Raw genomic sequence first — 12,729 nt, 5'->3', positions numbered from 1 at the left:
TCATCAGCAAACTGAGATGAAACTGTTGGGGATGCTGTACAAAAACCACAGTGTGTCTTTAACCAGGGATACACTGATTATTGATCTATCAGTCATTTGACTGGTATCAGCACAGATGGTGATCATTTTCTGCTTAGTTTTATCAAAGTTGGCTGCACACGCTCAGTAACGTGACACCAACTCATCACATCTGTGTACAAATTGTGCAAATGCAACAAGTGCACAGTGGTAGGTCTTGGATCCTCAGACTGTGAGGATGTGTCCAAGAGCACCAACTATCTTGGTTCATGTATTACCAGCAGAGCAAAATTAAAAAGGGCTTGGTGAAGTGAAATAGAAATTGGAGGGAGTAGTGATGAATAAATACACTTGAACCAGTCACATTACTGAAGTCATCACATCACTATAAGCATGAAAACTATCTCCACAAATGGAAAGATGTTTCTTCAGTGTTACTGCAAGTGTTAAGTTTGTTAATAAAACCACCAACGTTTCTGTATTTTACTAAAAATAACTGACATTATTCTCCAGATATGATGACAAGGCTCTGCGTTACTATTAATACTAGGCTATGACATAATAACTGTCATCTTTCGAGATTTCGCTCTTCTAACGGATTAGAGTTTGCTCTTTCTGTGAATGAGTCTCCATCCTGTCTAGTGAGATTAGCCTCCTGATTTACACCCAAAATGTTGTCAAATCTTGCACTTAATAATTGCCAATGCAGCCTCCAAGGTGCAGAGGAAACAAAATATCTTGCAAAGAATGAATAAATAATACAGCTCCAAATCATTAAGATGTCATGCACAGGATTATTACCACATGACATCTGTGTTAGTGAAAATGGGTGGGTAAATTGCTGTGGAACTTTTACTTGACAAATTACAGACATGGCAGATTTGCACAGCATTCAGGTCAGACACAACTTCCCAATTATTACAAATTTCTAGAGGTCAGTATTAGTCCTGTGTGAAGCAAGGCTGCTTTCTCACCTGCCCTGTTTGGTTCAGTACAAACAAACTCAAGTTTGTTTGCCCCCTCAGTGCGGTTCGTTTGGGCAGGTGTGAACACAGCAATCACACTCAGGTGTGCACCAAAACAACCAGACTGAGACCTTCTTGAAGAGGTGGTCTCAGTCCGGTTCCAAAGGAAATCTAGTGCGGTTTGTTTGTGGTGAGAAGGTGTTGCGACCTGGATGTGAAGCAACTGCAGTCACATGACACATTGTTTGGGTTAAACATGAGCATGTTACAGTCCTGGAGGATTATTAATGTGCACCTCCTCCTGTACTGCCTTAATATGCACATTCAGCACATCCAATGCATCAAAACACTGTTTTCTAGTTGGAGCCGCGTTTGCCTCGTTTTCAAACTGTATGCTTTGACTAAAATGAACAATGACAGCAATATAGTCCACGATGAGCAGCGCTAAAATCAACCTGCGTAGTTGTCCCTCCATTGTGACATTAGAAAGTGTCACATTTATCTTGCACTCTAGGTCTGAAAGCACCCTAAGACTCAATTTCTAACAAAATACCAGCAACTTGCTTTGTGCTGCCTCTTTTGAATGTACCCTCCATCTGTTTGTCTTCCTCCTCCCTCCTGTGTACTGTGTTTGTAGTGCTGGGCACCAAAATGTCACACAAACATGCAAAGCACATTTCAAGGTCAGGGAAATACCAAACTATCTGCACACTGCTTGTGCTAGTCGTTGGCCTGCTTCGAAATCAGAGCCCTAAGTGTCATAAGACCTGAGGCAGTATGTCACTGTCATTTGCAGACCATGATATGAAAATGTCCTCCGCTTCAATGTGGCTCTTATCTTTGTCCTGTCAGTCACACTAATAGGTAATGTAGTGGAGGCAGTGATGCTCATTGTGTCTGATCAGCCTGTAAAGCTTTTCTATATGATGTGACCTCTGCTGAACCCTGGAGGGTGGGAGCTGGTGCATCATGGGCTAGCGTGTGTTCTCATTCAGTGGATGACCAGAGGAGTTTTGTGTTTTACTTTAAATGCTATACTTAGACTCCATGACCCAAGCATGACCATAGGTTTGTACAGAACACTGAGCTGCTCTTTTAATGAACACCTGGCTTTTTGTATGAGGAGGTACTTTTATTACATATTGGTAGTTGATCATTTTTCTGAATCATCCATCTTCTTTTAGATTGCTGGGTCTCATATTGAACTACAGACAGTGGACTCAGTATGTCCCAGTGTGTCTTATGGTGAACCACAGACAGTGGACTCAGTATGTCCCAGTGTGTCTTATAGTGAACCACAGACAGTGGACTCAGTATGTCCCAGTGTGTCTTATAGTGAACCACAGACAGTGGACTCAGTATGTCCCAGTGTGTCTTATAGTGAACCACAGACAGTGGACTCAGTATGTCCCAGTGTGTCTTATAGTGAACTACAGACAGTGGACTCAGTGTGTCTCATAAATCTGCCCTTTGGCATTTTCCTCCTCATCATTAATTCATTCAGTTTGTCCATCTTGCACACGCTCAGTAAACACCTTCAGTGTCTCAGCTCCCGCTGACAGAGAGAGGTTAAATGTCAGCAGCAGCTTGAAATCAGTGGAAAATCCATCACACTGCTTTACTTCTCTGTGTGTCTCTGTGGTGACAGCTGGGGGGGCAGATCCATTAACTCACAGTGTAATCCCACTCACCTGAAAGTAGAGGGCATGTTCACCAAGTTTCAGACAACACGAAGAAAGGTGCTGGGTTAAAAACCTGTTCAGACTGACTGAGTCAGCTGCAGCCGTGCAGCAGCTACAGTGTGTCCAGAGGGATCTGAGCGTGTCCCAACATGATATTCTGCTCCTCAGAGGAAGCCAGTCTGCTCACCACTCCTACACAACACCACAATACTGCAGAGAGACACAAACACCAGACATGATGAACCATGTGTTACATTTTCAAAGAAATCAAGCTCAAATGATTGGAATTAACATGAATTCAATTTAATGCGTCCCACTTGGCCTAATCTTGAATACCTACGGTCTCCACTGCCTCACTGACAAGCTCCTATTGCTCATTGTTGAGCTAAGTTACTGTATAACGAGTGTAGTTGCATTTTATAAAGTTTACACACGATGGTGACTTAGGCCCTGTCTATAGGCATACAGATATTTTTGTAAATGCATATTTTCTTCGGCATTTTGGCCTCTCGTCCACACACAAATGGAGCTTTAGGTCCCTAAAACTGAGATTTTGTTAAACCCATGCAGATTTTTTAAAACTCCAGTCACTGTTTATCTGTGTGGACATGTAGTATCTTTGTGACAAGGTGGACTGCTGAAGACAGCTAACACCCAGGCCACACTGCAGTGCTGCTCAGGCGCGGCTCAGCAGAACATCTAGAGCAGTGGTTCCCAACTGGTGCAGCCACAGGTTCCAGATTTCACCTTAGCCATTAGTTCAAGGTCCACACAGTTTGATATATTCAGCGTCATACTTGTGTTCAGCCATGTTGTTGAGCTAGTTTGCTGTCTCTGTTAAGTAGCTGTCTGTTACATTCAGTCATTCAGTCTACAGCAGGATTGAGCAATGAATGGACCTGCAACCCACTTTTGGACCCTGACCCCCCAGTTTGGAACCACTGATCTAGAGAATTTGAGTCTTGACTATTTTTCTCTGAGTGGCGTTCGTGATTTTTATCAAAAAACAAACAAACAAACAAAGGCAGTGCAAATGGTCTTTTGACACTCATATTAGCATTGTACCACCTGCAGTTTCATGGCAGGTGGTACATGGCAGTTTCAATGTTTATATCTGTCACAGACCTGAAAAAATATAAATATCTATTTTTAACTCAACTTTTCCTGTTTCCATTTCAAAATAAAAGTCGTCTGACAAAGTTTCTGTGGACACAATCTCTTCATTTGTTAACAAAAGGCCTTTTTTTGTGAAATTTTGCAGAACCTTGTTGTTGACAACGCGGTGGCTTGTACAGCTTCATATATTAATGGAAACATGGTAGATAAAGTACTCACAGCAGCAGGCAGCTCTGTCTGTGTGAACACCAGACACATGCCAGTGTTTGGAGTCATTTTCTACATGTGCACAGTAGTTTGAATTTCAAACATTAAGTGACAGCCGTCATGTGAACAGAGCTCAGAGGTTTGACCCTCAAAAAACATATAAAACAGCTCTTTGTGGAACTAGATGATTTTATTTCCTCTGGGTCCCTTAACAGGTTAATCTGGCTGTGACTTTCTTCTGGAGAATTGCTGCGCATGTTTCCACTGCGGGCTTTGACTAATAACTGAAAGGACATTTTCTCTGTTGTCTCTGATATTAAACTTTTAATGGTCAAAACAAATAAGATGGACAGCGTTCATGTAAACCTCAGCAGGATTCAGCTACGGGAGAAAAGGGAAACAGAGGTGTCGTCCTCACAGAGTTTTGCACATTCTCCAATATGTAATGCTGCAATATTTTCATCTTTAAGATTTCTGACAGCCGAATTCAGACAACAGTCTCCACGGTCATGGAAAACCTGGAAAAGTCATGAAACTTCACAGTCTCATTTTTCAGGCCTGGAAAAGTCATGGAATTGGTAAAAATAATTGAAAGTTTTGGAAAACTTTGGAACTTTGTTGTTTGTAATGAAATTAATTGGCATAATAATCTTCTGGGGATAACATTCAACGTAATGTAACGTAACTGCAAATTTATTTTCTTTAAGTTACTATAACATGTAGTTTAAGTACTGACATATCAATGCGTAGTTGTCGCATTAAAGGATGTGCATTGTGAAGTAAGACAAATTAACTCCAGCAACTTATTTGATGTTTGATGAAAGTGGGAAACTTGCACGGTTCTCATTTTCCATGACTTATACCGGCCAAGCCTGTCGCTTTTAGATGTTACGTGTAAATGTGGCGTAGTTTGATGGTGTTTGTTATGGGAAACAAGACTCTCCTTCATGTGTGTGTGGAAAACTATTGTAACCAGGCCGGCAAGGGTGAGCACCCTGTAGACAGTCATGTGTATTTATGTACGGTGTCAGTTATTTTGGGATGAAAGGTGCATTTAGCTGGGTTGTTGTTTTTCGTTTTTGTTTTTTGTTTTTTTTCGCTCGCATTGATGTTTGTCTGTAAAACACCTCAAAGGTCAAAACGTTGCCTCATTATGTTTCCTTCTGAAGCCAAATATAAACTGTGCGGAGGTTCAGATCATCATCAGTGAGCTAGAGCACATGTGGAGTGCTATAATAACCCAACAGTGTACGTAGGAGACACATCGGATCCTGAAACATTAATGACACGGTGTGACGTCACATTCTGATTTTGTCATATCACATACAGTAGTTTTCCACCCTGTCACAACAGATCTGTCCGTTCTATCCACGTGTTAGTTTTATCTTCTTGTTGATTTTCTTCTGTTATTTAAATCTAGTTTTAAATAACATTTTTATTCTGAATGATACTGAATGATGACATTATACTGTGTCTGCTCTATTTATTTTTTAATCTAAGTTGCCAGATGTCATTAATTCTGCTGTATTGTTTTAGACACTTTCACTTTCATCCTGAACCTAATAATCATATGGCCATAAATCACATCTTGACTTAAAGATGTGATTTATGGCTTTTCAGAGTTAAAAACACATGAAGAGGTTAGGATTAAACATAATCATGGTGTAAACCAGGATCAGATGAGGACTTGTCTCTGATGTTGTCTTTGTGTCTCCTGCTGCAGGTTTAGATGGAAACTCGGAGGACATTGACAGAAGGAAAGAGGAGTTTGGACAGAACCTCATCCCTCCTAAAAAGCCAAAAACCTTTGTGCAGTTAGTGTGGGAAGCCCTGCAGGATGTGACGCTAATCATCCTGGAGGTGGCAGCGATCATTTCACTAGGCCTTTCTTTCTACAGCCCGCCCGATGGTAACAGACAAAGTGAGTTTTAATGAAACCTTTACTCCTTCAGATAAGTATCTGTACTTAACTTTTATCGTCATGAATCTGTGTGAAGGCGTCTCGCTGAATGTTTAGAGGGGCATTGTGGTGAGACATTTGCAGAGCTGTCAGATGATCAGACGGTCACAATGTGTTAACTGTTTTCTGTCGTGGCAACATCAGGCTTCAGTCAGTGCAGGGTTCTGGGACTTTGTGTCCTTTCTGTGTGACACTGATTCATGAAAGTTACACTGCAGTCCAGTTCACCTGCAGAGCAGCTGAGTCAGAGTGAAATATATCAACATACAGGTCAAGTCTCAGTTTTTACTTGTTAAGGTTGAAATACATGGGGCATGAAGGCGATCCATCAAGCCTCTTGTGGCATGCCCGCAGCAGAGAGTGTCCATTCTCATCAGCTGAGGCTGCTACACTGATCACAGAGGCCACAGCAGCATCACGCTGTTCTTCTCAGTTTTTACCTGGCTGGTCTTTTTTCTTTTGTCTTTGCGGCCCTTCAACAGGTAAAAACTATGTAGACAGCTGCTTTCACACAGCTGCACTGTAATCCCTCTGACAACCAAGCTTCCTCAAAAAGCAAAGCCTTTTTAAAAGCAGCTGTCATGTCAGGCTGTTGCTGCGGTGAACACTGGCAGAAGTGAAAGCTAGCTTGTAGCTGCATACTGTAGCAAGACAACAGAAATCACTGGAATTCCCAAAGATGTCTTATTTGGACAATTAACCATCTGGAGTTTGGTGGAAATGAAGAAAACTGGGTCTCAGATAACATTTAAATGTTTTATTAATTATTATCTGAGGCCCAGTTTTTCTTCTGGTTGTCCTCATAACTTGCTAATGCTGTAACTCCAGGTGTTCTGAGACACCAACATTATTAAGTCCTCCATTTTGTCTTCTCTCTGCTATCATGAAGCCCACTGTTTGATCAGCCAAAGCCAGGCGGCATCCACCAAATGTTCAACATGGTGAACTTGGTGCAGCAGAGCAGAATCTGTGTGTGTGCACGTGGGCGGCACCCACTTCATACCCCTATCGCTGTGTTGGAAACTGCTTTCCCTCTGCCGCCTTCACCTCATTGAAATAACTGGAAGTGGCAAGTTACTGCAAGCGGTGTGAAAGCAGCTGCAGTGTGTAAAAAACGAGATTGAAAATGATTACAATATATATACCTAGTTGTTTACATTATCACTTAGCAAACCTCAATATGCACTCAGTGCCATAAAAAACCTCACTCCACTCCAGCCATGCCCCATGTGTTTCAGCTGTCTTTTCTGTCTGAAACTGACAACATCAGATTTACACACAACCAGAGCAAAGTGTGCGTCCCAGTCGCTCCTTTCCTGAGACATGCACATGAAGTGGGTTTACTCAGGGCTTGTTTGTGTTGGACTCGCTCATATGAGACAACTGCCACAGGTTCATTTATGATTGTCACTGTGAACAGAGAAAAGAACTGTTTGCAGCGTAAATCATACATCTCACTTTTAAACCACAGAACTAGTAGCAAATAAAAGCTAAATTTCACTTTGATTTCTCAGTCTATATGCAGGGAGAAAAGCATACACACTTTCTGTTTCTGCAGATTTTATAAGACACCTCTTATAAGCCATTTAATTTCAAGGAACCAGCTTATCTCCAAGATGCAAAGCTGAAAGCAGGAAGTCACTGGGCCCAGCTGAGGCTTCTGTGTCAAGTCACTGAAAAGTTAGAGAGACTTGTCCTTGAACCCCAGAATTCTCCTGCACAGGAGGGTCAGATGTCACTTCCTGTCGGGCTGCACTGTTTGAATGTGTAAAGAAACACACATTCAGAAAACTAACACCCCGGCCTATGTTGTCTCTGTTCAGATTGTGGCTCAGCAGCTGGCGGCGTGGAGGATGAGGGTGAGGCGGAGACTGGATGGATCGAAGGCGCTGCCATCCTGCTCTCGGTGGTCTGCGTGGTCCTGGTTACAGCCTTTAATGACTGGAGCAAAGAGAAGCAGTTCCGCGGCCTCCAGAGCCGCATAGAGCAGGAGCAGAAGTTCACCGTGGTCCGAGGGGGTCAGGTGACCCAGATCAAAGTGTCAGAGATCGTCGTCGGAGACATCGCACAAGTTAAATATGGTGAGTGAACAAAAAGCAAACACTTATCCAGAGCAGAGTTTACCTTTGGTTGAGAGTGATGACAAGAGCTGAATATCAACTTTTGGTACTTTTCTGGTTCTGACTGAAATGTGTCCATAACACAGAGGATCAAACAGCTAACATTAATGTGTGCCGCCGGCCAGGTTACGTTAAATACTTCAATGATGTTGAAACGGGAGCTTTACTAACCTCTTGAAATTCTTCATAAAGTCCGGGGTGTCAGTTCTTAAGATGCTTTGCCAAGTTTGTTGTGCTCTTGAGTTTTTACCTGGTCGTTTTCCTGGTATGCAAAATACCCCCAAATGGCACTTCTGCTCTTTTTTTTTTTACTTTGGACTAAAACAGGTCACAAAGACCCTAAAGCAGCAGCACTTACCATGTTAAGTCAGTTTTATGCTGACGACAGCCCAGCTGTTGGTATTGTGCATGACAGCTAATGTATTGAGCTGATGGTGAGGGGAGGGGCTGTGTGCCCGCCTGTCTGCAGCGGTGATGTGTTTGTAGTTGTGTCAGTGAGGGGGTGAAGAAGGCACTGTTGGTATCAACCTGTTGCAAATGAGTATTGTATCCAATGCAAAGTTTTAGTATTGATTAGTATCTGAGAATAGATTTTTTTGACACCCCTAGCTGTGTATGTGTGTGTGTGTGTGTGTGTGTGAGAGAGAGACAGACACAGACAGCAAAGGAGCAGCATTCCCCTAACAATACACAGTAGAGAATCTCAGCTTAGGTTTTTTTTCATGGTTATTTTGGAATAAAAATGTACCCACCATTGTGGCAGACGGCCTTCCTTCTCACTGAACTTAGAATCTCCCTGCATTTGGTGCTTGGCAGGTGTTAATTTCGGACTCCGTCTATATATGGTAAAATAGGGTGATAGTGTAATTATTGTGACAGGCCTACTCTCAACATTGTGTCTGTGGTGGTCAACACTTTACAGGTTAGTGACTTAGAAAACAGTCTGATGTTAATGACCACAGCAGAATGTTGATGTTGTCTGTGGGGCTGTACCTGACCTGGATTACATACGAATCAGAATCAACCATTTAATACAAATATTCAGTTTATTTCTTCCCATATTAAGTCTCACAGTTTGACGTCAGTGGGATGTTCAGTGTGACGGCAGCATTCACCTAATACAGTAAACAAGGTAACAGCACAAACAACGGATCAGAAATGTACATTGTTTGCCAACACGAGATATCAAACAAAAGCCAGAGACTGTGTTGTATTAAATTGCTGTGAGCTGTAAATTCACCACTTCCAAGCATATGGGAGAAGATAATGTTATTTTGAAGCCTTATGGTTGAACGTTTCTGCTCCTCTGTGCTGCTGCATTGTGTCCGCAGCTATCTGTGCCAAAGAGGAGTGTTCTGATGATAATGAACCAATTTTTCTTTGTTCACTTCCCAACATCACTATTTCATAATCACGAGAAAACAAAACTTAAAATATTTCCACCCTCCTCTGCTTAATTAGTTGTTTTTCTCCTCCAGTCGCCACATGACAGACTTGATGCAATGACAATGTAACATAACGACCTGATGAGGGCGAGCTGCTTTTACAGTGTACTGTGTTGGTGTCACAGGTGACCTCCTCCCTACTGACGGCATCCTGATTCAAGCAAATGATCTCAAGATTGATGAGAGCTCTCTGACTGGAGAGTCGGATCATGTCAAGAAGAGCGTTGACAAAGACCCCATGTTGCTGTCAGGTGAGTCAACTCTCCTCCATTCACGTCAAATTACAGCCAAGTTCGGTGTGACATGAGCTGTCACTGTCAGCTCTGCAGCCACTCTCTGCTGCTGATTTTCCACTTAATTCTGATCCTCTCTCCAGTTCTCACATCTACTGACAGAACACTACCATTTCCTAAACTGAGATGATACAGTTTTGAACCACCTGAAATAATAAGAAAAGGACAATATTTTCATGTTGACTCAGTTTGAAAAAAGACGTCGACCAAAAACCAGTTCCATGGTTACTGTTTTAGGGAGAGTCCCCACAGTAACAGTAAAGTGATCATTTAAAAATACAGAATTTTGGGAGGCATCCTATTGGTCCTCTAATGGTCATATGGTTCTCATGCTGGGCTCCACAGACGTGCACACATACCTACAAAGGATGCTTGGACCCAGTGTGTGCCTCCCGAAATACAACAGCATTGGCAATCAGATAGCCAGTGTTTCCCATACATGGATGTATTTATGGCCGCCCACCAAAATGACTGCAACATATTACAGATTACACAAAAAGCGTTTTGCAGGTTGATTAAGTGCCACTAGTTTATTATTCCCAGGCAACCACGGACTCACCTTCCCGTGTAATCAATCTACCGTTTATTTATTTATTGAATTTATCCCCCAGTAATCAGTGTGTAGTTGCTGCCATGTTGAGGCAGAGGGTACTGTCTGTAGCTCTGGTTGAGGGTGAGAGGCTGTCAGCAGATAAACAGAGATCTGTGTGGGTACATGAGACCCTAAAAAAGATCCATCATGGATGTTTACAGGCATTTTTAGGATGACTCAGGGGCAGTTTGACAACCTGCTGTCTATCATCAGGCTGTATAGCTCTGGGTATCCAGCAACCACTACCACCAGTTTCTCCTCCATTGTTTACCAACTGTAAACTTGTTGTCGTGACCACCACAGAAGGCCCGCCTCTCAAATCATCCAACTGGACTCTTGGAAAAAGATGACTAAAAAAAGAGATGACGTGGGGCACTTTTCTGCTTTGAGTTGAAGTTTTTTCAACATGAGGAGTTCAGAGCACTCAGGCAAAAACAGCAGGCACCTAGAGCGCAGAAACGCGAGGTGCGTCACAACACAAAAAGCTTCATTGTCATTAAAATACAAAAAAGTGTCTCCAGCTGCTAAAAATGCTTTCTGTGTTATCGTGGGCCTTAAAAAGTTAAAAAGCTGATTTCCGTTGTGTTTTGCTGTTAGTTAGTGGATGTAACTTCAGTTGTATTGAGTATGAGACCTTCAAGGAGAGGAAGAAGTGAGATGGGTAACAGCTATCAACACTGAGGACTGCTGCACTGGTGAGCGAATGGACTCAGACCTCAGACCAGATATCTACTGAAATTGCAATAAACATCACAATCCACTAAAGGTTCAAATGCACCTAGTATTTTTACTGGATAGGGTAGTTGCTGGATGAAACCTCAGCTGTGTGAGTCTGAGAACAGGGAGGACAAGGACAGGGAGTGAGACTGCGCCTGAACACAGCAGGATATGTGATTAGATGATCATAGTTTTTGAAAATGCAGCACAATGACAATACAGACAGTTCATATACCAGACACATATGACACAGACCTGCCAGTGCATTTAACCAGCACTGGACTCATCTATGAATCAGCTGTCACTCTGTTTGTCAGCTGAGAGACTTCACTCTGCATCATTGAATCACATGAATGTAACCATGAGAAAATTTCACACACTCAGAGAAAACACATATGCTGCCACACAGTCCAGAGCCGTGACATGCAACAAGGCGACAAGGTGACAAAAGTTTTGACTAAGTTCCATCATTTGCCTCTTTATCTGCTTTCTTTATCCACAGTGGTCTTCCTGTGTGCTCACAGTAGATCTGTCCAAAGCTCCTAAAATCCCTCTCTCTGTCTTTCTCTTTCAGGTACTCATGTCATGGAGGGCTCTGGCAAGATGCTGGTTACAGCCGTAGGTGTCAACTCTCAGACTGGAATCATCTTCACGCTGCTTGGTGCCAGTGAGGAAGGCGACGGGGAGAAAAAGGACAAGAAGAGTAAGTTCAGAATATAAAAGGGATCATGGGATGCTGCTAACCAGTCCTCGGGAGTATGGGGTTCCAGGCTCGCTGCTACAAGCCATTCGGTCCCTGTATGACCAAAGTGAGAGCTGTGTCCACATACTCTGTGTGAAGTCGACCACGTTCTCGGTGGGTGTTGGCCTCCGCCAAGGTTGTCCCTTGTCACCAGTCTTGTTTGGGATCTTCATGGACAGGATCTCGAGGCGCAGCCGGGGGGGAGGAAGGGGTCCAGTGTGGGGATCTCAGAATTGCATCTCTGCTTTTCGCAGGTGATGTGGTTCTGTTGGCTCCAGCATGCACTGGAGCGTTTTGCAGCTGAGTGTGAAGCAGTTGGGATTAGAGTCAGCACGTCCAAGTCTGTGGCCATGGTTCTCTGTCGGAAATCAGTGGTTTGCCCTCTCTGGGTTGGGGGAGAGCTGCTGCCTCATGCAAGGGAGATCAAGTATCTCGGGGTCTTGTTCACAAGTGAGGGTAGAATGGAGCGTGAGATGGATCAGCGGGTCGGTGCGGCTTCTGCAGTGATGCGGGCGCTGCGCCGGTCCGTTGTGATGAAGAGGGAGCTGAGCCAGAAAGCAAAGCTTTCAATTTACTGATCCATCTACGTCCCAACCCTCACCTATGGTCATGAGCTCTGGGTGGTGACTGAAAGAATGAGATCGAGGATACAAGCGGTGGAAATGAGTTTCCTCCGTGGGGTGTCTGGGCTCAGCCTTAGAGATAGGGTGAGGAGCACAGACATCCAGAGGGATCTCAGAGTAGAGCCGCTGCTCCTTCGCGTCAAACGGGATCAGTTGAGGTGGTTCAGGCATCTGATTAGGATCCTCCTGGGCGCCTCCCGCTGGAGGTGTTCCGGGCACGTCCCACTGGTAGGAGGCCCCGGGGCAGAC

At 43.5% G+C, this 12,729-nt stretch overlaps 1 protein-coding gene across 1 annotated transcript in view; it reads left to right on the top strand.

The window, feature by feature from the left end:
* Nucleotides 1–12,729, top strand: part of LOC125886737 (plasma membrane calcium-transporting ATPase 1-like) — a 49,402-nt gene that overhangs the window by 10,795 nt on the left and 25,878 nt on the right. The window contains exons 3-6 of the mRNA XM_049573029.1: nucleotides 5,712–5,909; nucleotides 7,772–8,029; nucleotides 9,639–9,764; nucleotides 11,690–11,818. Coding sequence (XP_049428986.1) covers nucleotides 5,712–5,909; nucleotides 7,772–8,029; nucleotides 9,639–9,764; nucleotides 11,690–11,818 — 711 coding nt within the window. The remainder of the gene's footprint in view (nucleotides 1–5,711; nucleotides 5,910–7,771; nucleotides 8,030–9,638; nucleotides 9,765–11,689; nucleotides 11,819–12,729) is intronic.

This window comes from Epinephelus fuscoguttatus, linkage group LG4, assembly GCF_011397635.1.
Source record: "Epinephelus fuscoguttatus linkage group LG4, E.fuscoguttatus.final_Chr_v1".
NCBI classification, from domain to species: Eukaryota; Metazoa; Chordata; class Actinopteri; order Perciformes; family Serranidae; genus Epinephelus; species Epinephelus fuscoguttatus.
Note: the sequence above shows the minus strand (reverse complement) of the source record. Positions and strands in the feature narration are given on the sequence as shown.